The sequence below is a fragment of the Bidens hawaiensis genome, unplaced genomic scaffold (genome assembly GCF_021521415.1).
Source record: "Bidens hawaiensis isolate Kalapana, Puna unplaced genomic scaffold, B.hawaiensis_p1.1 tig00038007_1, whole genome shotgun sequence".
Lineage (NCBI taxonomy): Eukaryota > Viridiplantae > Streptophyta > Magnoliopsida > Asterales > Asteraceae > Bidens > Bidens hawaiensis.
The window spans coordinates 80781-107950 of record NW_027496644.1 but is presented as its reverse complement, the minus strand read 5'-3'; the positions used below and the strand labels follow the sequence as shown (position 1 = coordinate 107950).

General features: G+C 34.9%; 1 protein-coding gene and 1 pseudogene across 2 annotated transcripts; one reads left to right on the top strand and one right to left on the bottom strand.

The window, feature by feature from the left end:
- Positions 1-1900: 1900 nt before the first annotated feature.
- LOC143589887 (RNA-dependent RNA polymerase 1-like) lies at positions 1901-8764 on the bottom strand (annotated as a pseudogene). The gene is made up of 4 exons (XR_013145369.1): positions 8658-8764; positions 6659-7193; positions 4016-6053; positions 1901-2961 (listed from the first exon to the last, which is right to left on the bottom strand). The product of XR_013145369.1 is annotated as an RNA-dependent RNA polymerase 1-like (transcript).
- An 11018-nt stretch (positions 8765-19782) lies between these two features.
- LOC143589886 (putative RNA-dependent RNA polymerase 1) lies at positions 19783-25432 on the top strand. The gene is made up of 4 exons (XM_077070518.1): positions 19783-20511; positions 21322-23165; positions 23253-23403; positions 24319-25432. The coding sequence occupies exons 1-4, from the start codon at positions 19996-19998 to the stop codon at positions 25129-25131; spliced, it is 3324 nt and encodes a 1107-aa protein (XP_076926633.1). The 5' UTR covers positions 19783-19995; the 3' UTR covers positions 25132-25432.
- The last annotated feature ends 1738 nt before the right edge of the window (positions 25433-27170 follow it).

The window sequence follows — 27170 nt, the reverse complement described above, 5'->3', positions numbered from 1 at the left end:
CCCAATTTTCTTGATGTCCAATAGACAGCAAACCAAAGTTCCCTACAAGGCAACAAGTACAACCGTAAGACTTAGCCCAATATTTGACACATTGGCCAATCTTCCCTTTTCTTTTTTCACTCCATTTGGGTTTCTTTATGGCCCAAAGTCGACAATATCTAGTACCGGGATTTTATAGTAAAAGGAGTTTAGATTGTGCTTACGGCAAATTACCGGTTTTCAGTCTAGGTCCGAGATTTTGAAACAAGGGATATACTAGTATAGTAGTATACCCTTTGTTTTCGACAATGCATGTAACTTCCATTTTCTATCTTCTCTTCATTTGTCTTTATTTATGGCCCAAAGTCGACAATATCTATGCATAACACATTATACCCTAAGTCGCGTGCCTTTTTCTATGTCAATATCTTATTTATCCGACTCTGACCATTCTTCCATCTTTGACAACTTATGTTGACCTTTTGGTCAATGTTGACCAAAAAGTCAACTTAGACATATTGACCCTGCTCTTATAAATCATTATTTCCATCTGTCTTATTAAAGCCTTGTCGTATTTCATAATTATACCCTTTAGTAATTATAACTCTCTAGTTACCGAGCATGACTATTTGGGTAATCGGTATCTTTGCTTGTTAAGAGATACTTCACCAGTACTTGGTTCAATTCTTTATGTGCATAGATGGGCATCACGATTAGTTAATTACGGTATTTTATATATGTGGAATGATATCCATCGATCGTTTAAAAAAAAATTAATCGCGCTACATAATTATAATATTCATTTTCCTTTAAATTGACACATAAAATCATTCCTTTTCGTTTTGTAATTTGAAAAATATAGGAAGAATATCAAGAGGAATTCAAAATATATATAAATACAGCAAATATATCAAGAATGAACCCAAACATAGTCCATTCAACCCATTTACCAAAAAAAAGATTTAAAAAAGTATCTGTATATAATTAAGATTTAGTCTAGTAATTTGAATTTATTTACTTTTTTGAACAATTTTGAAAATCTTGAATATGAATTGGAAATTGCAAGTGTATCTTCAGGAAAACGGAAAGTAGGAAAACTAAAATCAAATTATAATTATAAAACTTTCTTTAAAAACTTAAACGAGTTCACGGGCCAACCTGTTTTCATACGGGTCAACCCAAATCTGACACGCTAAACAAGTCGTGTTAGTACCACAAAGCATTTTTGCTTCATGTGCATTTAATATAAAAAACATAATAATAATAACTAACTTTCATGTGCATTTACACAGATTTATTAAGTATATAACATTTGTATTTCTTCCATACTAATATAAATATAGTTTGGTTGGCTGGTTAGTGGATTATTCAACAATATTTTTAATCTCGGTCAAGCACCAGGGTTCGATTTTCTACGTCCACACTATTTTTATTAATTAAAATTTCAATATATATATTTTTTAAATTTTGAGAGTGAGACCGCCGGTAATTGCCTTTGGCATAGGTTATTCCCCACACCGCGTAGTTTATTTGAACACCATAATTAGTCTATTTAAGTTCAGAATATATCCAAAAAAATAACAAAATATGTGATATCAGTTGTATACTATAGATACACCTTAACATATCATAGTCTAAGGTTAAGGTAATCTATGTGTGTGTATATATATATCGTAGATGAATCGATCAAGGAGCCAGTGACGGATCTTGAACATCTAGTATGGACAGACCGAAATTCAAAATCTTTATAATTCTAATTTACACAAGCGCCCAATACTACGCACACTCACAACCCGCTTATAAGTATTAAAGTAAATTTACAATATTATTCTCAATACTAGTCATGTTTAAGTCCATGGATGCAGAAATTGCTAGACGCTAGTCGAGTAGTGGGGTACCGTGGTACCGACTTAAGTCTATGGATCCTTGTTTGTGAGCTAAACTTTTAGTTTACCAAATTATATATTTCAAACAGTGGCAATATATACACAATCAAACCTATGAACATAGAAAGTTACATAAGATTCAAATACTAAACACCAAAAATATTTACAATAATAATAAAGCAACCAAACCAGCTAATATTATCACACAAACAAAAACCAAGTTTAAACGTATCTCGTGGTAACTCAAAACAGTAGCATACTCACCAGATTAAACCGCAAACGCTGACCCGAACTGCCGTGTTAGCGAATCATAATCAACATGTCTTCTTACGCTCGCCTTATGTTTCTTGATCTCAATAAGTTTGTCATGAACGCACCATGCGAAACTCAGAAAATGCTGACGTGACGAATTATAACGACCGAAGTAATCCGGATGATACGTGACATGATACCACGCAGACGCTTTTGCATAAACATTATCATCTTCGGTATCCCAATCGCCTCCGCCTTTCTTAAACCAATTTCTAGTTTCCTTCCTTAACGACTTCACAGCTAAACCGACCGCTTCAGCGTCATTCCGTCGGTCGAAAGATCTCGACATTTTCATAATGCTACCCGTTAAAAGCTCGGCTTCGGTTTTGATCCCGTAATAATCCATCAAGTTACCCAATTTGTTATCGTAATCGGTTTTGAAATCATACGCTTCATCAATGTAATCATCAAAGCCCGGGACTTCCATGTCAGCATCATAAGTTTGTCTCGCCACGTCTTTTGAGAAGGGGGTGACCGGGCTGTCTTGCGGGGCGATGTGTTTGACTTCCCGGAACAGTTTCCCGATCACGTTTTGTGACTCGTATGTTGTTTTGTCGGGTTTTTCCATGAAGTCTGGGTACTCTTTGGGTCGGAGGTGCCCGGGTATTTCTGCTGGTACACCGGTTTTTGGAAAGTCGACAGCGATTGAGAAGAGCTTTGCAAGTTCTACACATGGGCGCACCATTGCTTTTAAGAATTCTCGATCTGCGAAGACCGTGTGGGCGTTTGCGATTATTCCTAGACTGTCGTTGACTATGTAGTTTGTGAAATACTCTTCCAGTTCCTGAAGTAGTTAAAACACAAACATTTTTAGTAAGGAAACTTGTAAACATTTTATTAACTCTTGCCTAATAATATGCAAAAGTTTTAACTTTATTCTATTATATACACAGATTTTTTTCTTTCAAAATTTATTGTTTCAGTAAAGACCCTTAGATTCAAGCTTCTTAACTGTGTACCGTATAGGATCATAGTTGATCCATATAGTTCTAGTACTGTAGTACAAATGATGATAACGGATGCTAAAACGTTTTAGAATATCAATGAACAAACAAAACCCGACTCATTTTAATCCAACTCCATTTTGACCCATACCAAATTAGTACTTTTTGGCTCGAGTAAACTGTGTTTTTCGTCCTTGTGGTTTGTCCAAATCTGCAGTTTTAGTCCAATAGTTTCAAATTTGTGATTTTCGTCTCTGTGGCTTCATTTCACTTGCAATTAAACCCGACCCCACTAACCCCGTTAAGTCTGGTCGTTAAACCCATCAGTGCGCCCCTCACGTGAGGGGCAGTTTTGTCCATTTTTTCCCCAAACAAACCTCAGTCCTAATTCGCAAGCCCCTTCACGTGAGGAGTTGGGGTGTATTTGGGGGGGGGAAGGACAAAACTGCCCCTCACGTGAATGGCACGCTGATGGAATTAACGACCATACTTAACGGGGTTAGAATTGCAAGTAAAATGAAACCACATGGACAAAAATCGCAAAATTGAAACTATTGGACTAAAACCGCAGATTTGGACAAACCACAGGGAAGAAAACCGCAGTTTACTCTTTTGGCTTTTTATAAAACGGCTCGTTTAGACCTGAACTCAATTTGTTCAAAACACATATTCACCCGAGCCCATTCTGACCCATCAAATGAACCTGCCCGCCCGCCAGCCCGCCCGAACATTATGAAAACTTTTTGGTTGACGTTAGTCAAGTTTGACGTGTGTTCTTTAATATTTTTTTTCCTTTTTACTCGTTCAACTCGTTAAGAACAATAAGGAATCCCAAATAGAGCTGTTCATGTGTGTGTGTGTGTGACATTTGTTAATGCTTCTATACGACTATACCTCAATAGTAACATCGTGATCTAGTTGCATAGTAGGCGCTGGGGTATAATCCATCGGCTCAAACTGCTGAGGTGGAATTAGATTAGGGTCCCAACAAACAAAGTAAATATCTACATCCAAATCGCTTCCTGAACATTCGTTCGGATGAGGCCTACAGAGTAACAAATATATATATGTGTTAGCACAAACAAATCTAGAATAATAATAAAAAAAAAAAATCTGCAATACATTTTACCTTCCTCCTTTTTGTGGAAAAACAACACAATCCACCATATGGTGTAATGCAGGAACATTAACAGCCTTCAAGACCCGTACATCACCAGGATGCAAACACGGGTTTTTAGCAACCACTACAGCCCCCCCTAACAATTTTGGACTTATACGAGCCGATTCCTGCACTTGAATATTGAACAAAAACTTCGCCATATTCAAGTGTTCGGGTTTCATCCAAGCATCCCATCATTGATCTTCCATTAGGAACAAAAATCCTCGTTTTCGTCCTCAATTCCAACAACTTTGATGCACGAAAAACTTGCAGCATCATTGACAGAAACGGTTCGGCATTCGGCTTATATCCACACGAAAGCATTCCCTTCATAACGTTCGTGTTTTCTCCCGGTGACATTAAATCCAACGCCTCTTGTGCCTACATTGGCTCCACTAAAATGGCATCTAGTAAGCGTACTGCTTCTCTTTGCTTCTTTTCAAAAACGTGATCATAAACCCCGAGGGTTGATAGAAGAGTGATGAGCTGGCGGTTCAAATGGCACGGTTGATATTTGCTAACCGCAAGAATATCTAACTTTGTGTTATCAGATTCAAATTTGCACATACTTTTCCTCAACGATAACTTCATGTATGAGGTGGGGTCCACAGCTACGACGCCTTTGTACCACCGTATCGAATTTGAAAAGCGGACGGAATGATATCGTAGCCACATTTTTTCAAAACTCTTTTAGCAAGTTCAGCAGATATTTTCCCGATTCCATCAGAGAAAACATATTTAGTACCCGACCTTACAGTTTCTATATCGGGAATTTCTTCAACATCATAATATGCAACGCTTAAACTTTCTTTTGATGAACCAAAAGATTTACCGAGTCTAGCAGCATATTTTGCAACGTTTTTAATGCTACTAAAATCACCCATCCATTTTCTTATTTCAGCTGCATTTAATCTTCCAGTTGATGCAAACATCCACACGACGGAATTATCACGCAACTGGCTCGATGAAAAAGCAAGAAACTCAAATTTCTTATCACCAATAACTATCCTGTCCTTAAGAACTGATAAAACTCTTCTATAAAATCGCGGTTCGGCCTACTTTTGTGGATAAATCGGTAGAATACAGTTTCTGCAATTCTTCATCAACAAACGAAACACGAAGAAAATTATCAATATAATCTGAATAGTGGCGTAAAACGCGATTGGACACGTTGACCTCGGGCCCACAAAAGTACACCTTTGTTGGTGTAACTTGAACTCGCCTCACGTATACAAGACCACTATCCAATGAGATAGCAGGCAACTTTAACCTTTTGTTTTGTTTATATTCTTCGGTTATCAACCTGACCGGATCATAACAGCATTCTTTTAAAAAATAGAGTTTCTCTAAAACATATTCAATTGATTCAGTGTGATGTCTTTGAGGATCCAATAACGCAAAGAACCTAGCATCAAGAACCGGTCCCGGGATGCAGCCATGTTGAAACAAGGAAGATATCTTAAAAACTATATTAAACGGAAGATAATAACCTCGGGTGGGACCCACGATCGGGACTAGATTCAAACTTTCAGAAAAACTATGACCAGTCACCAACTAAAGTGGGTGGTTACTTTCTTCATAATATTGAAAATAGTTTTCAAAATCCGGTAGTTCAACATAATGTGGAAGCTCTATGCATAAATGAGATGACTGTCCAATGGCAAAAGACGGAGTAAAGTCGGTTGCTCTAACCCACTGATCATCAGGAAGTTCTCTATAGAAGCTAAACGGACTGTCTTCGACTTTCTGAGATATTCGCGGAGCACCCCATAGCTGCAAATTAGAAACATAATGTTTTCAGTTACGCTGTGTTCCCGAGTTTATTATTCTACTGATAATGTTATTATTCTACTCGAGCTCGGATCGATAAAAAGCTCGAAACGATGGAACTTTTTCTAGCTAGAGCCCGATCTCGAGCCCTGTATGGGAAGCTCGTTTAGGACTTTAGGCTCGTCGAGCCTTAACGAGCCTAATGTATTTTTTACCTCTTTCAGACTTTAATGTATTAATTTCACACTGCATAATCGAGCTCAAACCGAGCTTTGGCTCCTTTAAGGTACTACACAAGCTCAAGCCGAGCTTAGGCTCATTTACGATTTTTCTCAAAATATTTAAAAATAATTAAAAATATGTATAAATCATAAATTAATTAAAATAATAACGAGCCGAGACCAAATTAATTATAAATTATAAATTAATTAATTATAAAATAATAAACATGTATAATTTATAATTTATAATTATAAATTAATTATAAATTAGAAACATAATTAAAAACATGTTTAATATAATAAACAAGCTCGAGTTCAAGCTCTCATAATTCAAAATGAGCTGAGTCGACAATGTAGCTGAATATGCCAAGAACCCTGAATAACAACCTGAATAACGAGAAACCTTGAAGCAACGCCACGTGGACAATGCAGCCGAATTTGTCAAATATTTTCATACGCGAGTTGCAGCTTCTAACTCTCAGACAACCACGAAACGCCAAAGTATAACTTTCTTAATCCAAATCCAAACTTCACCGACGCGTCTTCCAATTCACAGAGCACCGACAAACTCATTTGTGACACTTGGCACCCGAAATGAAGAGTTGCACCATCTATTTCAAATGCAAACTGCCTAGGCTTCTGAACAAGATCAATATCCTTTTTATAAGCCTTCAAATAAGACGTGCCGTTCCATAATTTCCTTTGGTTAGCCAAATCTACTATGTTCTCTACATGTCTTTTTGCTGTAAATTGGACTCGAGCATACGCTCTTGCCACTGCGTTTTTTTGTTTGACCTCTAAAGCCTCAATAGTTCCTGCACCGGTGTATTTCTCCAAAGCCGCCTTAATAACATCTGCAGATACTAAAGTGGGAAATCCAGAAACATCAACTGTCTTACCCATTCAACCGAGCTGCTTTCAACTGCAGTTTCACATTATACAGCATATGATCAGCAACATTGAAATCACATATTACATAAAAATGATAAAATGCTAAGCAATTTAAGTGAAAATTTCAATATTCAGTGAAGTCGCATATCTTATGCAAATAGGGGTTAATGGTCATGTAATAGCATACCGGAAAATGGAATTTTGATATTCCAAACTATGATCTATTGGTCGATAATAATGCATATTTACATTTTGACCGACAGTAATCCTAACCTTCACTTTCCTAGAGTATTATTTCATATTACCATATTTTGACTAGGGGTGTTAAACGAGCGGTTTTGACTTACGAAAGCTTGAACTTGAGCTCGAGCTCGGCTCGTTTATTATTTATTTATCAATTAATGTATTTTTACGTGTTTTTGAGAAATATCTCAAAAGAACCTAAGCTCGGCTAGAGCTCGTGTAATATCTTAAACGAGCCAAGAAGAGCCGAGCCCGAGCTCGACTAGGCTCGAGCTTGGCTCGTTTAACTTACATAGAGCTCGAGCTCGGCTCGTTTCGAGTTCTATTTCCAAAGCTCGAGCTCGGCTCGTGAATGGATTTTGAAGCTCGAGCTCGACTCGTTTACTATTTATCAATTAATTTTTATATAATTATAATAATTTTATATATTTTTTTCTGTTATAATTTCATGTATAAGATAATATATATTATTTAGTTATTTTTTTATAACATTATATATATTAATAAATAACTATTAAATATAAATATTTTAAAAATACTATATAACGGGCAGGCTCGTTTAGGCTCGCGAGCTGGCTCAAGCTCGATAAGTGAAGCTTAGACTCAGGCTCGTTTATTAACGAGCTTACTTTTAGGCTCGAGCTCAGGCTCAATTAAGCTCGGCTCTATCGAGCTTTTCAACGAGCCGATCTCAAGTAGCTCGCAAGCAGCTCGGCTCATTTGCACCCTTAGGAAGAGATAAAACTTAAAAATACAAAAGGCCCGTTAAGGCTCAACGAGCCTAAACAAGCTTCTCATACCGTGCTCAGGCTCGATAACTAAACGAGTTTTAGCTGAGTCTCGGACTCGACTCAAGCTCGAAAAAGCTCGGCTAGTTCCGAGTTTTTTAAACACTAAATTTGATTACTAAAGTATTTAATATGTGAAGATAACTAAAAGTCTAATATCATATCAAAACCAAAAATAGATAAAAAGCAGCTTTGTTTCCCTAGGTACCTAACATTATACCAAACCTGTTACCTTCCTCATTTATCTACTTTCCCAATTTTGCATATAAATCCATGCATATTTTTTACTAAAAAAAATTTAGAAATTAGCTGCTATTACAAACTATAACAAGGAGGTAATATGTATTATATTGATCAAAAATTAGAATAAAAAAAAACTTTTAAAAAATATGAATGGTAGCATGAAGGCTTGTGCAACAGGAAGTAGGTTAATTGATTTGATATGAAATGTGTGAGAGATTTACCAGACAATGAAGATGATTTAGTTAGATGATGATCAGTGAAGTGATGATGGTGAACTCAACAGCTTGTACTATGTTTATGGGGAGACTATATCTATAGTCAACAGCAACTCAATAATGCGTGGCCCGAGTCCGTTCGTTCAACTTTTAATATTTAGATCACCATCGGGCCATTGACTAACCTGATCATCTCAACCGGGGATCATTAGCAGTTGAGTTGGGCTTGTAAGTAGAGGTGCATAAATTGGGTATTTTAAATACCCGGTCTGGATATGGAACCGGTTTCGGATATAACCGGGAATTAGAAAATCGGGTATGGCAATACGCGGGGTCTGGTCTGACAACTGTCTCTAAAAACCATACCCTATGCATCGGCTTCGGGTCTGGTATAGAACCAGGTATTCTAAACGGGGTATTTGAATACCCTATTTTCGGGTATTGAAAAAAAGCCTATTTTTGGGTTTCTTCTTGCTTTTTTTTCGGGTATTTTTCGGGTCTATATTGAATTTTTTAAGGGGTTGCACTTTTTATGAATATTTTTATGTATTTTTCAGGTATAGATCAGGTATTTGAAAAACCCGGTTTCGGTGATTAGAGAAACCCAGTTCCGGGTATAGAGCCGGTTCCGGTTTTCGGGTATTACCGGGTATAAATCGGGTTCGGTTCCTGATACGGTGTTTGGTGCTAAAATGCATACCTTATCAGTACCCTACGGGTACGGTTGGGTACGGGTTCGGGTATTAAAAACCTTGGCATAAGAAAACGGGTTCCAGGTATTTTTTCGGGTCAGGTTCTGGATTTTTTGTTCACCTCTACTTGTAAGTAGTTTTTTAAGGCTAAATTGTTATATATTAAGGATTTGAATACATTTAAAAAGTTTTATATAAAATTGTAATTATAATTTTTATGCATAACCCCTGATATTTATTTAGTTGCTTTATTATAGTTTTACAAATAATAATTAACTATATATAAAAAAACAAGTTTGTTTAGGCTTGCAAGCCTAATAAAAAAGTTTGGGTTCGAACTCATTTAACTACGACTCAATTCAAGGTTTAATGAACTTATTATAAGTAACCTACGAGCAATGCTATGACAACCATGACAATTAGTTTAATATCAATCGATATAAAACACTTGAGATTTGAGTTAATATCTTGTTATTAAAAGTTTAATATAAGAAACACCTAATTGTAAATAAATTTTTTAAATTATATTATTTGTTTTTAATATTTTTACTTTTTAGTACGCTTCGATTCTTCTTGAAAGCACATCCAAAACTTAGTGGAGACGACTCAACACTATGTTTTGTAGGTTTTTTTAAGGTCGGGTATATTAACTTCTTGATCGAGCGTTTCTGTTGTTGAAAATCAAGTCATTCCTCATATTCCAAATCGACCGATATGTCACCCGTGTAATAACTTGAATCCTTTCACATCTCACCTTGTTTATCTTTTGCTTGAGCGCATATTCCAATATGTCTTGGATTGATAGCCAGGCCACTCGCCACTCATATTGTTTTTTACTGTTGAAATAACTAAATAATTGGGAACGGCTGAACTTCAGTCAACATGTAGACTCAGAAAAAACGTTGTTGAAAAAGCATATCAACTATCATTATCTATAACTAAAAAGAGCTAATTATGGACTTTTAATACGATGAGCTTAGTTATAGGCCTAGGGAAGGTTACTAGTATAAATATCTCTTAAACCCTTGAAAAATGTAAATCATCTTTAAAGGAATACACTATCTCTCCCTCTTAAAATGGCCTAAGCAATATCGGCAAATTCACATTGGATTCAAAGATTGGTATTACCATCATGTAGATCTCAGCATTTCAAAATATAACATCAAATATTCGAGCCTTAGCAAAAGCAAGATCATCCGGATCTTGTTCGTATTCTTCAAAGTTACGTGTTATCATGTTTGAAAATGGATGAAAACTTATAGGGGTATAGATCAGACCTTGTATAAGTGTAAAATAGCAAACTTGGTCTTAAGAAAACTAGGTTCGCAAAGTGTCTAGAATTGCAAAGTTAGTTCGCAAGTTGAGTTCACAAGGAGGTTCAGAAACCTGTTGGTGTTCGCAGATAGTAGCTCACAATCGAGTGAAAATCAAATATTAATCTATGAAAATTAAGATGTCTGGATTGTTCTTGGCAACAAAATTGAAAGTTAGAATTATCATTGGTCAAATAGTAAGTATGGATTGTTATTCGCTAATATGTGATAGTATGGACTAATAAAATCCATTTCCTAGAATTTTATTTTATATTAACATGATTTGAATGGGGTAAATGAGCTGAGCATAAGCTCGACTAGGCTTGAGCTCGGCTTGTTTCAAATACCCGGGTTCGGCTCATTTATTATTATTAATTAATTTATATATGTTTTTAATTAGTTTTATATATTTTGAGAAAGATCTTAAACAAATCTAAGTTGGGCTTCAGCTCGTGTAGTACCTTAAACACGTTCGACTCAAGCTTGATTGTGTAGTGCAAACTTAATACACATAAGTCCCACAAAGGTAAAACTTAAAAATTATACAAGACTTGTTAAGAATCATTGAGCCTAAACCAACTTCTCGTATAAGGCTCAAGCTCAGACTCGATAACTAACGAACTTTATTTAAGGATTGGACCCGGGTCGAGATCGAAAATGCTCAGTTTGTTTCGAGCTTTTTAAACCCCTAAATTTGACTAGTAAAATGTTTAGTATGTGAAGATAAGTAGATAACTAAAATCACATCAAAACCAAAAATAGATAAAGGTTGCTTATTTCCCTAGGTACCTAACATTATACCTTCCTCATTTATCTAATTTCCCAATTTTGCATATAAATCCATGCACATATTTTGTTTAAAAAAACTATCAAATTAACAGCTATTACAAACTGTAACAACAAGGTAATATGTATTACATTGAATATTGATCATGTTAAAAAAAAAACAAAAAATCTTCTAAAATGATGAAGACAGATTTACCAGCTACTGAAAGATGATTGAGATGAAGAGAGACTATCGTCAACAGCAACTCCATTCGTCACTAGATTCCATGTGCTTTGTTGTAAATCAAGTACCTCAATAATGAGTGTGACCTAGTGGTGTAAATTAATTCGAGTTTTGTTAAAAAACTTGAGTTGGGCTTGTAAAGTAGTTTTTTTTTACTTAAAACAATTTAAATACATTAATAAATAGGGTAAAGTTAAAATTCAAAAGAAGACAAAAATTATAATAGTAATTGTGACTACACAAACACCTCTTAAAAATAAATTTTAAAAAATAATAATAAAAAAGTCATAACTCAAAATATAAATAAAAATTGAAAAATTTTAAAAACAAAAACATTTCCCACATCATTCTCGTTCAAAAAAAATTGAAGAGAATACACAATGTCGAGATCAAAGACACAATTATAATAAAAATATACACAATATATAGCAAAATATAAAACAATAAATGTCGAATAATATATAGCACAATGTTGAGTAATATAATATAATATAATATAAAGAAAAAAACACAATCAATAACGACAATACACATAAAACATAATAACAAACAAAAGACACAATGATCTTTTTCACTTATTATTATGTCTTTTTTTTAGAACGAGAAAAACGGTGAAAACATTATTGTGTTTTTACTCTTTTCGTTTTTTTATTAAATTTTGAGTTGTGATTTTTTTTATTTTTTTTTATAGATTTTTTTGTTTAGGCTCGCAAGCCCAATAAAAAAGCTTGGGTACGAACTCGTTTAACCAACACTTGATTTAAGGTTTAACAAGCTGATCATATACTTATTTGGGTGTTTTTCTCTCTCTTATTTAATTTTTACCTAAATTACATTTTTCTTTCATTTTATTACAATACAAATCCAAACTATAATTATAGGGCACATGATTAAACAAAAGTATTGTTTAATTTATTTTTTTCAGAATCAAAAGTTAACCAAAAACTTAAAAAAAAAACAATATGCAATAGTTAAAAAAAATAATAATAAATCAAAAGGTTCTGCAAGAAAAAATAAAGCTATAAATCTACAAAAATTAAAACTAAAATTATGCAAAAATCGACAAAAGCTCAAAAAATATATGCAAAAATTCAATAACAATCCACAATGGAAAATAGAAACTTACCAATACAAAAAAAAAAAAAAAAACTAAATGAAATTCAAAGTGCATAGTGCACATGTCGTACACAAAACGAATCCCGTCGTTCGAATTGACGTCTGAAATCGCCGTTATCTAAAACCGTCGTCTTAAAACATTGTCTGAAACCACCGTTCGTATCACGTTCTTGCCGGAGAAGAAAGGAAGTCACCGGAATTCGTCACCGGTGAAGAAAGGAAGCCACCGGAGAAGAAAGAGATCATTGGCGGATCCAGCATACAAACGGGTGGTTCCCCGGAACCACCCGAGTTTCGAAATAATAGTGTACGGATATATAGAAGACGCGTAGAAACCACCTTATAAATTAAGAGGGAACCACCTAAAAAAAATTCCTGGATCCGCCATACCACGGTTTCACCCTAACAACCGCCGTCATAAAATTCGAATTGCATGAAATCAAGTCATCTGATATTTGAAAGAAGGAAAATCAAGGAGCAAAATTGAATGAAACCGTAGTGGGAAAAATAATTGAATATGATGTTTTTTTTATTAAAACTAAAAGAGTATTGAAACTATCCGAAAAGATAAATATTTTTCAAAGTACATCAAATAGGTAAACACTTTTTGTAACTACAGTTGTTTAGTAATAAATTCTAGTATAACTTAAAAGCAGCTAATTATAAATAAGTTCTTTAAACAAGACTATTTGTTTTTAAATATTTGCAGTACACTTTAATTATTCTTGAAAGCACATGCAAAACTTAGTGGAGAAGACTCAACACTGAGATTGGTAGTTTTTTTTTTATTGGAAAGGCCTGCAATATTAAAAACAAAAATGAAGCAACCTAGTAAGAAACTATGCAACCAAAGTCAATTACATAAGGGTAAATCACAACACAAAAGATAAAGATATGTCGTTTCTTTGTACATCAAATGCCGGTACTACGTGAAAACTGAATTACATAAAATATCACAATTTATACTATAACTGTGTGTCTCTCACTCTCTAAAACTTTAATTTATTATATTTGAAAGAATATTATCTAGTAATAAAAAATAAGCGTCTAGTCATGCATGACGATGCTCATAGTCGTTTACTATGACTCATGTACTTTTTATATTCATATATGATGATGATTCTCGGTCATGTCACTATTTTACTTTTGTTAAGGCAATGGTTATTCACACACTCTTTTTGGATATTCACACATCCTCTTAACACACATATTATCTCTATATACACCCTGTAAAGGGTGTATGAATAACACATCCCTCTGTTAAAGCTATGCCAATTATTTATCTTGGTAAAATTTAAAGGTGGCAAAACAAATCTAAATGGGCTGCTAGTGACTTTTGTAAGAAAGTCAATATGGGTGGGAAAAACGTTAGTAATTTTTTGTTATGGGTTAGAATGGATTTGCTTATGGGTTAGAATTGACTAAATTAAACAAACTTCATCCAAATTTATTTCGAACCATGAAACCGAATCGAAAGCGAATAGATACCAAAAACGAGCGAAACGAAAAAAAAGTCAAACCGAACCTAAACCAAGACAAAACCGAGGTTTTTTTATGAACGGGGACGATGGGGGAAACAATTTGTTATTTTACTTTTTGAGTTTTTGATTTATATTTTGAGTTATTAATTTTTTTTTATTGATTTTTTGGATTTTTAAGAGGTTTTTAAAACCCTTAATTTGTAGTTTAACCTTTACTTGGGTTAAGATGGGTCAACTTTACCCATCTTGACCCATACCCATCCTAAACCGAATAAAACCAAGAAATCGAAGCCGAAAACACTGAATTAACCGAAACGAAAAAAAAGCAAAACAGAATCGAAAAAAAACGAAAATCACGAACCTAAACTGAGACGAAACCGTTTTAATTTTTTATGAACGAGGACAACGGGGGATACATTTTAGTTATTTTACTTTTTGCGTTTTTGATTTATATTTTGAGTTATTATGTTTTTATTAGTTTTTTGAATATTGTTTTGAGATGTTTTTGAAACCCTTTGTATTTTAGCCTCTACTTTGATCAAAATGGGTAAACTTTACTCATCTTTATCCATACTCATCCTAACTCTCTATTTTAAATACCTATCCTGACTCATACCCATCTAACCCATATTGCCACCTCTACTAAAATCCATCTACAAAATCGTTTAACATTCAGTACCGTACTAAAAACTGAATGCAAAATTCGGAAAATACCTATTTGAAGGCAAGATTCGGGAATACTGATATCGTACTGAAAACTTGATACCGATTTCGGTGTACCAGTACAAAATCAGCACCAGTACCCGTTTTACTCGTCCTTAAAGAAAACCCATAATTGAGAAAAACCATCGGCTCAACTCAAAACAAAATGCTCATGACAAGACTTGAAAATACCACCACCCATAAGGTAAGACACTGCTTACATATTAAGAATGATTAATTATATATGCTTTAATTAGAACTAAGTAAACTTCAAAATAAAATTAATAATAAGAGTACTATTAAAGACAATTTATTCTAGATTAACTCACAAGACAAAGGTGCAAGCCTCTTAATTCAGAATACTAAAGACAAGAAACTAGTGATTAAAAAAAGTAAAGAAATATTTGGAAAACACAAAAGGGTTTCGCCGTTTTGGTAACTGGTTTCGTGGAATCTCAAGGGATCGACCTTAAATTCTTAATAACTGATTTCATTTACTTGTCATAGAAAAATTCTATAAATACATTGTAATGTGGCATTCATAATTCATACCAATTTCCTATCAAATAAGTTTACAAGTATTCATAAAAATTAGCAAACTAAGCATGGGTGGCGGCAAAAGTGGTGGTGGCGGAGGTGGAGGCAAAGGTAGTGGAGGTGGTGGCTCCGGGGGCAAATGTGGTGGTGGAATGGGTGGAAAAAGCGTTGGTGGGGCACTCGGGTCAACTAAAGGAGGTTGCCGTGGTGGTAAAGGTGGCGGAGGGTCAGCCTACATGAAGGCTCCGGGTGGTACAGTAATTAGTTAGCAAAGTAATGATATGGCAATAGTTATAGTTAAATATATGTATTAGTTAATCTCACACTTAGATTAAAAAAAGACAAAATATACTCTTTTGTTAAATTTGAAAAATGATAAGTGCTCACAAAAGTTAAAGAACAGTTTTTAATATAAATTTGTTTGTATCTAACGAAGTTAGAACTTAGAAGTGAGGAAAGAGTTGAAAACATGATGCTTTGATATATATTTTTCAAACCATCCATCTGCAATTTTTCTATTAACAGTCTTTTGAAAAAAAAAAATAGCTTGCTACTTTAATATCACCACATAATGTGTAATTTGTATTAGATAAACTAGATAAATGTATATGAGAAGAATTATGACAACCAAGTAATGGAGTAACTCTTCAACATAAAGATAAAATGATGAAGATTTTTTTAGTTAATGAATTTTCTAAATTATGTATTAGGCTGTATGTTTTTCTATATTTTTGGATCTAAGAAACACAAGAACACATAACGATCCATACATAATTTAGAAAATTAATCATTAACCAAATGTTTGTACTTTTCGATTGGTACTTTTTGATTGGCATGTACTTTGGTGTGTTTGTTCTTGTCTAGAATTTTGCTAGTCAAGTTTATTGTTAGTTTCTAATAAAATCAGCCGTTAAACAAAAACAAAAATATTTATTCTCGTGTTTATTATAAAAATTAGAAAGTATTATTAATTTGCCATGTTAAACAATGGGTACGAAAAGATCTATGCCAAACGTCATGTGTATAATAATCCATGGATAATGACATAAAGATCTATGCCAATCGTCATGTGTATACAAAAGAGTGACATCACCCATAATTTTATATGGATAATATTCATATTCGTGTAGACAAAGTATCGCAAACTGAGCCCACCAATCAAACTGTTGTCTATTGAATCTTCTCCGTTAAGCTTTGGGTGTGCTTTAAAAAAGAATATTAAAACGTACTATAAATTATTAAAAGAAAAGACAAATTAACTTATATAAAAAGTTAAGTTATAATTATCTAATTTTATATTCAACTGATTGTCCTTGTTACACATTATTGTAGGGATGAGATTCTTTCCTCAAATATCCGTATCATATCCTTTTTAAACCAATATACGCGATACAATATTCAGTACAAGTAGTTTTACTGTATTTCGTTATTTGGTATCGATTGAAAAATGTAAGTTTTTCTTGGATAACGGTAGGTAACTAGGTATCACTAATGGGTACATTTCATTGGTTCGTTTTTTGGGACATTTTATATGCTTTAGCCTTGGTATTATTGTTTCTTGATTACGAACGAGTTTGATACGATTTTTGGTTTCTTTATTACTTTTATTACCCTTGGGCACAAATATACTTGATACAATCGATTAAGATTAGGGGAAAAACAAAAGCAAGGCATCATAACGAAATATTTGTTTCATACAATTACTGAACCAATACATGCTCTAAGCTACCTCGGTACCCATTTTATTTAAATTCGCTATTGATATTAGGGATGTTATTTAGGTTTTCCTTTCCTGCTTTCTCGGGTCGGGTTTTTCGGGTTACAAAGTTTTAACTTTAGACCCGGAACCTAACCCAAATCTCGCACACTTTTTTCGGGTTAGGTTAATCGAATTTCGAGTATCTAAGAAAACAAAAAGAAAATAAAAAAGTAAAGAAAAGCCACAACGCAAAACTAAAGCAACATATTCTTTATTTACTCGTTACGTAAATAATCAAATTATAAATAAACGTAAACCGGTAAAGCAACAGTTTCTTTTATTACAATTGTTATTAAAAATATATATAAACAATAAATAGTCGATCAACCACAATAGGTAAAATTAGAACGTGTAGAGTAGTCTTATACGATGTACATACCTAATAATAATATCATATTTTTAAAGCAATAGTTTATTCGGGTTTTTTGGGTCGACCTGAAACCTAGAAATCTACCCAAGAACCAACCAGAATTACTTCGGTTCAGGTTTGGGTTGGCCTTTTCTCGGTTTCAAGTTTTTCAGATCCACTTAGTTTGGGTTTGGGTTTTCTCAGTTTCGGGTAAAATTGATTTGAATACCGTACAAATGTGGTCCCCAGGTTTATATGATTTGGCTAAAGCAAAAGCATTTTGGAGTGTTGTGACGGCTTGACTCGCCATTGACGATAAAAGTCACCGTAAATATTATTATTAATATTAATACCACACACACACTCTCCCGCTCTTCACCGATCATCATCATCTCCGGTATCTGGTAAATCTCTCTTACATTTCGCATTATTAATATTATTATTACTGAAATTAGGGTAAGTTTTGTTGTTATATGTGTATTTAATGTGGACGTTTGAACAATATTTCGTTGTGTATAAATATAATACGCGATCGACGTATTATTACTGTCGAAAATGTCGAAACATGAAATTTCATGAATCTGACCTGATCCATGACGATGTTCCTCGGTGTTCGAGATAAACGAACCACGACTTCAATCTTCTTCTCCGGTTGGCTTGAGATCTGCAATGGCTTTTGGGGGTGTGGAGGTGACTGCTAAGAAATCTCGAGGATCTCTTGTTTACAGACACAAAAATATGGTGGTGGCTCTTATCGAGAACAACAACCCCCTTAATAAGGAGGTGGAGACCTCCTTATACAGGGAGCCTCATGGCCACCATCATGGTACCCTAATGGGCCTAGCCCAGTTAGGGTTACCTCCACAAAACCCCCAATAATATTGTATTAGTCCATATAATAAAATAAGTCAGAATTAAGGTCGTAAGCCGGGTTTAGTACCATACCCCTACGCAGATATTTCATGCGCTTGCGCTGTGTGCATATGCGCGCTGTGTGCATATGCGGTATGCGCCACGCGCTGTGTGCACATGGGCTTTGCTGAGTTGTCCACCCTTCATTGACAGTTGTCGACATCAGCACATTCTTTATTAAGGCGGGTACATACCCCTACAATTACAACTATAATTAGTAAAATCTATGATTTAGTTTAACACATTATATATATATTTGTTAGAATACATGATCAATGTATGTATGTATCTAACACATTATACCATTTTACCTCCTTGTGATATTTTAATAGTTTGTAAGAACTAGGTAATTGCTAATTTACGGGTGTAAATGAGCCTAGTCCGAGTTCGTCTAGGCTCAACTTTGGCTCGTGAGTAGTTTTTTCAAGCTCAAACTTAGCTTGTTTCGAGTTCTATTCATAAAGCTGGCTCGTGAATAGTTTTTTCAAGCTTGGGCTCCGCCAATTTATCATTTATTAATTAATCATTTTACTTGTATTTATGCTTGTTTTTTTATATATATATTTTATTTGTAATTTTTACATATAACATATTACATATTAATTTCATTTAAAATATTATATGGATATATTAAATAAAAATAATAGGCTTGTTTACGCATTTAAGCTGGCTCGAGCTCGACAAGTGACGCTTGGCAGGGCCGGCCCTAAGGTAGTGCGAGCCGGAAACTGGCCAAGGCCCGTAATTTTTGGGGGCCAATTTTTTTTATAAATATGTATGTGTCCAAAACTTGTTTTTTATTATCCATAATCCATTTTAGCTATTGGGCCCAAACTAAATATAAAAACTAAAAAAAAGTAAGAAAAATTAAATAACTCGTTAAGGCCAGGCTTTTTATTGCACTCCTAATTTGATATTAAAGTTTTTATCAAAATATACACATGGAATTATACAAATTGGGAAATATCTAAATGAGTGAGGTTGTTTATTTATGTTTATGTGATATACAATGTTAGATATCTAGAAACACAAACCACTTCTATTTTTGTTTGTGATAAGTGCTTAAAGTTTTTACCAAATGTTACCATTGATTTATATGCAAAATTGTGAATACAGATTAATGAAGGATTTAGCGCGTTTTATATATCGTTAGGTTCATAGCAAAATAAGCTATTTTTATCTGTAGTTTGCTTGCACTTTGCAGTGATTATAGTAGTGAAATAATATTAATGTTAACAACATTCTATTACATTACCATTAAATCAATATTTGCCTATTACAGTGAAGTACATTTGCAGTAACTTGTTACATTAATGAAATATTTTATTTCACTGGAAATTGATAGAATGATAGATATGTAGACATTTTTGCTTGACTTAATTAGCATTTATCTTTTCTCATGTAATATGTGATTTTTTTGTTGCTGATTATAAGCTGTATAATGTAAAATTGCAGCTGAAAACAGTTTAGTTGGATGGGTAGGACAGTTAATGTTTCCGGATTCCCGACTTTAGAATCCGCAGATGTGGTTAAGACAACTTTGGAAAGATATACCGGTGTAGGGACTATTGAAGCAGTAGAGGTTAAACAACAAAAAAAGAGTGATAAAGCGTATGCCAGAGTCCAATTTACAGTCAAAAGTAAAGCAGAACACATAATAAATCTGGCTAAGAGTAAGCGGTTGTGGTACGGTAGATCTTATTTGAGCGCTTATGAACAGGATGCTGATCTTGTACAAAAGCCGAGGCAATTTGCACTCGAAATGAATGGTGTAACTATTCATTTTGGTTGTCAGGTTTCAGAAGAGAGTTTGCCAGTGCTCTGTGAAATGAAACGGGTGTCAGCGAAATTTGGTTTTGGTTTAAGGAAGTTTTACTTCGGTGTTCCGTGGTTCAGAACGAGTTACAAGCTGCAACTTGCATATGAAAATATATGGCAAGTTCAGTTGCATAGTCCACGTGGCGGTGTTGCAAGGTTTCTTGTTATTCAGGTTAGTGTTATTTTGCTAATAAAATAATAATGTGTTCCAATATAGGTGACTTCTGTATGTTATCTTAATTATCTTGATTGAAATGTGTTTCTGTTATTTTTGTTCTTTACTAAAATATGAGGGTGGTAAACGGGTCGAGTTCACAGGCTGGCGGGTCCAACCTGATACGAACCCGAACACGAAAGTCATGTCAGACTTATGCACCCGACATGAGATGAATATTCACGGTTTGATACGAACACGACTCGTTTAACCCAAATATGTTTTTAAAAGTATATATTTTAGAATTACAATTTACAACAAAAGATACAAATGTATATAAGAGAGTTACATTTAGTTATAAATCGTATGTCAAATTCTTTATTAAGTTTTGAATATTGGCATAAAATACCAAATCTGTTTAAATTATATTATAAAACACAAGTAAAAGAATACAATATAAAATAAATGGGTTAGACGGGTCAATCCGCGAACCCGCCAGATTGACACGAACACGACCTGTTTAACTAAACGGGTTCAAGTATTCGACCGAAACTAGCCCGAACCCGTTTGTACTAAAACCCTGCAAATTTTGTGTTCGGTTTGTGTCATGTCAGAATTTTACACCCCTACCGAAACTAACCCGAACCCGTTTGTACTAAAACCCCGCAAATTTTGTGTTCGGTTTGTGTCATGTCAGAATTTTACACCCCTACCAAGAAAGCCTGCTATAAAGTTTTCTTGAAGGTTATATCAAACAAGTTTCATGATCAATGCAATAAATGCACAAAGTTTATTTTGAACTAAATCGGAACATATTTTGTTTTGCAGCTATATGGTGCTCCGCGAATTTTTCAGAAAGTTGAAGACAACCCTTATAACTTTTATAAGGAACTACCTGATGACCAGTGGGTTAGAACAACCGACTTTACTCCATCTTTAGCCGTTGGCCAATCGTCTCATTTATGTATAGAACTTTCAGATGATATTGAATCCTCGGAAATTTGTCGCTATTTTCCCGATTGTGAAGAAAGCACGCTTCCATTCATGTTGGTCCCCGGTCGTAGCTTTTCTCAAAGTCTGCGTCTAGTCCCGGTTGTGGGTCCCACCCGACCGTATTCTCTGCCATTCAAAATAGTTTTTAAGATTTGCGCCTTGGTCCAACATGGCTGCATCCCGGGACCTGTCCTTGATGCTAGGTTCTTTGCATTGTTGGATCCTCAACAACATGACATGGAGTCAATCGAATATGTTTTGGACAAACTTTATTTTTCCAAAGAATGCTGTTATGATCCGGTTAGGTTGATAACCGAAGAATATAGAAATAACAGAAGGTTAAGGTCACCTGTTATTTCATTGGATAGTGGTCTTGTATATGTGAGGCGAGTTCAGATTACACCATCAAAGGTGTACTTCTGTGGGCCCGAGGTCAATGTGTCCAACCGGGTACTACGCCATTATTCAGATTATATCGATAATTTTATTCGTGTGTCGTTTCTTGATGAGGAGTTGGAGAAACTTTATTCAACAGATTTAGCCCCCAAAGTAGGTCGAAATGGGGAAACCAGAACCGAGATTTATAGGAGAGTTTTATCCATTCTTAGAAATGGGATAGTTATTGGTGATAAGAAATTTGAATTTCTTGCGTTTTCGTCGAGCCAGTTACGAGAGAGTTCTGCATGGATGTTTGCATCAACTGGAAGATTAAATGCTGCTGATATAAGAAACTGGATGGGCGATTTTAGTAGCATTAAAAACGTTGCAAAATATGCTGCTAGACTCGGCCAATCTTTTGGTTCATCAAAAGAAAGCTTAAGCGTTGCACGATATGAAGTTGAAGAAATACCTGATATAGAAATTGTAAGATCGGGTACTAAATATGTTTTCTCTGACGGAATCGGAAAAATATCTTCTGACCTTGCTAAAAGAGTTTCTAAAAAATGCGGCTTTGATTTCGTCCCATCCGCTTTTCAAATTCGGTACGGCGGGTACAAAGGTGTCGTAGCGGTGGACCCCACATCTTACATGAATTTATCAGTGAGGAAAAGTATGTGCAAGTTTGAGTCTGACAACACGAAGTTGGATATTCTCGCAGTTAGTAAATATCAAGCGTGCTATTTGAACCGCCAGCTCATCACTCTTCTATCAACCCTCGGGGTTTACGATCACGTGTTTGAAAAGAAGCAAAAAGAAGCAGTACGCTTACTAGATGCCATTTTGGTGGAGCCAATGAAGGCACAAGAGGCGTTAGATTTGATGTCACCAGGAGAAAACACGAACGTTATGAAGGAAATGATTTCGTGTGGATATAAACCGAACGCTGAACCGTTTCTGTCAATGATGCTGCAAGTATTTCGTGCATCAAAGTTGTTGGAATTAAGGACTAAAGCGAGGATTTTTGTTCCTAAAGGAAGAATGATGATGGGATGTTTGGATGAAACTCAAACACTTGAATATGGTGAAGTTTTTGTTCAATATTCAAGTGCTGGAAGAAGGCAATTGGGTGATGGTTATAATGGAATCGACTCGTGCAAGTCCAGAATTGTTAAGGGGGAAGTGGTGGTTGCTAGAAGCCCGTGTTTGCATCCTGGTGATGTGCGCGTTTTGAAAGCTGTTGATGTTCCAGCATTACACCATATGGTGGATTGTGTTGTTTTTCCACAGAAAGGAGAAAGGTATAATATATTGCAGATATCTTTGTTATTATTTCTATGATTATTTTAGATTTGTTTGTGCTAACATATATATTTGTTACGCTTTAGGCCTCATCCATATGAATGCTCAGGAGGCGATTTGGATGGCGATATTTACTTTGTCTGCTGGGACCCAGAACTGATTCCACCTGAGCAATTTGAGCCGATGGATTATACCCCAGTGCCAGCTATGCAACTAGATCATGATGTTACTATTGAGGTATTGATGATTTGGTGCATTAGTAAATGCCACACACACACACACATCATCATCATCATCATCATCATCATCATCGTACTCAGTATATCCCACCAATAGCAAAGCTATGGTAAGGTCTGAAGAGGATAAGATGTAGACAGTCTTACCTCTATCTTTAGGAATAGAGAGGCTGCATCTGGTGAGACCCCCGACTCGATAGTAGTTTTGCATCAAGCCTTGGACATAAGGCACATAATACTCAACCATCGGGACACCGCCGATTGGTGCGTGTACCCTTGTCTTTCGGCTATCAACGCCACCACATGATGCCTGATTAACCTTCCGCCACTTTTAACGTTATTTTCACGAGATTAGTAAAATAATGTCAAAATTAGTGCAATTTAACTTTTGCCCACCCGAGGGTTCACACATATATACATTATATGTGTGCACTGCATATAGGGCGTAACACACACACACACACATATATATAGATATACACACACACACACACACACATATATATATATGAACCGATCGATTTGTGATATGTATTCTTAATGCCTAAAATGAAAGCGGGTCAAACCGCACGAACATCACCCAATGAGTCTTCATAATGTTTTAAAAGTAGGCATGACAAACTGGGCGGGTCGGGCGGGTTTAAGTGACGGGTCAGAACGGGCTCTGGTCAATACGGATATTGATCAAAACATGTTTGTGTCTAAATGGGCCGTTTTAAAAAAATATCAACGTGGTTCGGGTCAAAACGGGCCGTTTCATAAAAAGTACTAATTTGGTTATGTGTCAAAACGGATTCTTGCCAAAGTGGAGTTGGGTTGAAATAATTCGTTCATAGGAAAAAAAAAACTAAAATGGGTCCTGGCTCGTCCGTTTTTTAATCTTATTGGAATGTTATTTCTGTTTTATCTACTTCAGGAAGTGGAAGAGTACTTCACCAACTACATAGTCAACGACAGTTTAGGAATAATTTCAAACGCTCACACGGTCTTCGCAGACCGAGAACCCGAAAAAGCAATGGCGAGCCCGTGTGTAGAGCTAGCAAAGCTCTTCTCGATCGCTGTTGACTTTCCAAAAACCGGAGTTCCCGCAGAAATACCCGCAAACCTCCGGCCCAAAGAGTACCCAGACTTCATGGAAAAACCCGACAAAACAACGTACGAATCCAAAAATGTGATCGGGAAACTGTTCCGTGAAGTAAAACACATCGCCCCACAAGACAGCCCGGTCACCCCCTTCACCAAAGACGTGGCTAAAGAGACTTACGATACCGACATGGTAGTCCCCGGGTTTGAGGATTACACTGATGAAGCGTTTGATTTTAAAACCGATTACGATAACAAATTGGGTAATTTGATGGATTATTATGGGATCAAAACCGAAGCCGAGCTTTTAACGGGTAGTATTATGAAGGTGTCAAGATCTTTTGACCGAAGGGATGATGCTGAAGTGGTCATTTTAGCGGTGAAGTCATTAAGGAAGGAAGCTAGAAACTGGTTTAAAAAAGGCGGAGGCGATAGAGATACTGAAGACGATAATGTTTATGCAAAAGCGTCTGCGTGGTATCATGTCACGTATCATCCGGATTACTGGGGTTGTTATGATTCGACACGCCAGCATTTTCTGAGTTTCGCGTGGTGTGTTCATGACAAACTTATTGATATCAAGAAACGCAAAATGAGCATTGGTTCGTTAACTCAGCAGTTCGGCAGTGCAGTTAGTCTGGCATGAGTGTAATGATAATAATATCGTTTTGTGATCGCGAGGTGCTTTTGGACTCGGTCTAATATGTGTACATTATGTTTTTGATTTGCTTCGGTTTGGTTTGTTATTGTAAATATTGGCATTGTTGCTTGCTGTTTGAATTTGATGTAATTTTGGACTTGGTTTAATCTAGTGTGACATATTGCTACTGTTTGAAGTAGATATCATTTTTGACTTTAATCTAGCACATAGATCAGTAGTAGGTGTGTAGGTGGTGATGATGAAAGTGAATTGATACTTAAGATAAAGTCAACAATTTTGAGGAAAAAAAAGATAATAGAAGACAAATTTGAGGAAGAAAATATTATACATTGTCTAATGTCTATGTGACTTTCATGTTAATATATATATTTTATAGAAATAAAGTAGTTTTTAGTTTGGTTTAATATATATATATATATATATATGTGTATGTATATATATATATATATATATATATATATATTACATATTTAATGGTAAGTTAAAATGTTTAATGTATATTGGTAAGATCAGGCTAAACATTTGGGTTTGAGTCCGGATGGGGTCAAATTCAGGAAGAGTTTGTGTACCACTTAATGGTATCATTCAGATGTTGATATCTGAATCGCACAAACATAAGAGAGTTTGACTCTTTCAAAAACTATATCTGAATGGAACTTTAGAGCTCTGATTCAGTCAATTAAAAATGGAGTCTGAATGAGAAATATGATCAAAATAACCCCTTAATGGACTAACCCAACCCTCTATTGTTCATCTGCTTTGAGCATCCCTATTTAAGTCTCCATATTAAGCCCATCTCTAAAATTTGTTGGTTTTTTTTGGACTTTTCATTTCATCCCATCCCCCAAATAATGACCGCTTTAGAGAGTCACTTCCCATATTCATTCTTTATCTATCAAACTTCACATTTTGTTAGATAAACAAAAGGTAAAGTAAATTAAATAACAATATATAAAGTATTATTTAATTGAATAAGATGAATGTAAAGTGCGTCAACAATATCAACAAAATTTTTGAAAAAAAAAGATCGATCTTAGTTAAATTATCCGAATAAATAACACAATGCGAACACTCCTACATAACTCCTTCAAGTCTTGATCTCCAAGAATCTCTCTATGTTAATCTTCCCTCTATTTGAGGGAGAGAGACGTCTCAGCCTGATTAGCCAAATAAACATGAAATTATATGTGTGTGTGCGCATATACGTATGTATGTTTTTTTTAAAATTTATCTTGTTAATGTTTAAACCAAATTATCCAATTCATTTAAGCAATTTTTTATAACTTGTTTTGTACAACCCAACACATAACATAATAAGCCTATTTAGAAGTTGAGTGTGTAAACCCAATTAAAAAAATGCTTAAATTTTCCTCCTTGCATTCGGCCAAAAAACTTTATCGATTCTCAGGGACGCCTTGGTTACATGACTATATTGTTTATGAATAAGGTACATATTTAACCGTCAAAAGATGTCTCGATGCTACAACCTCACAACTTTGACCATCTATCTTATTGTTGCACCTTCGCTTTAGACCCCTGTGTGTGTGTTCGGGTGGGGGTTAAAATTTAATACTTTTTTTCCCTTTCAATTTAAAAATTTCCTGATAATATCATTTTCTTCTATGTTTTTACAGTATATGAGCATTTTTAGTTGTTACAACCGAAGACCTTAATAAATAATAGTATGATTAGTTTAACAAAACATCAACCTTAATATATTGTCCCAACTTTAACATTTTGTGCCACTTGTAGGGTTACACTATAATATTACTTTAACCATACAGTACAATCCAATGAAACATATTAGTCAAGAAAGTACCATTAAGTAACATAGGAACATAATCTAGTTCTCATTAAAGTAAATTCCAACTTAACTATACAAATTTGATGATTGTGACAAAATCCATCATGATACATCTTATTCTTTTGTCAATATAGAAAAGGATAAATTAGACATGACCAAAGACATTTGAAATATTCAAAGTCCAATAATAAAGTATCTGAACCAGGCCAATACGTTACCA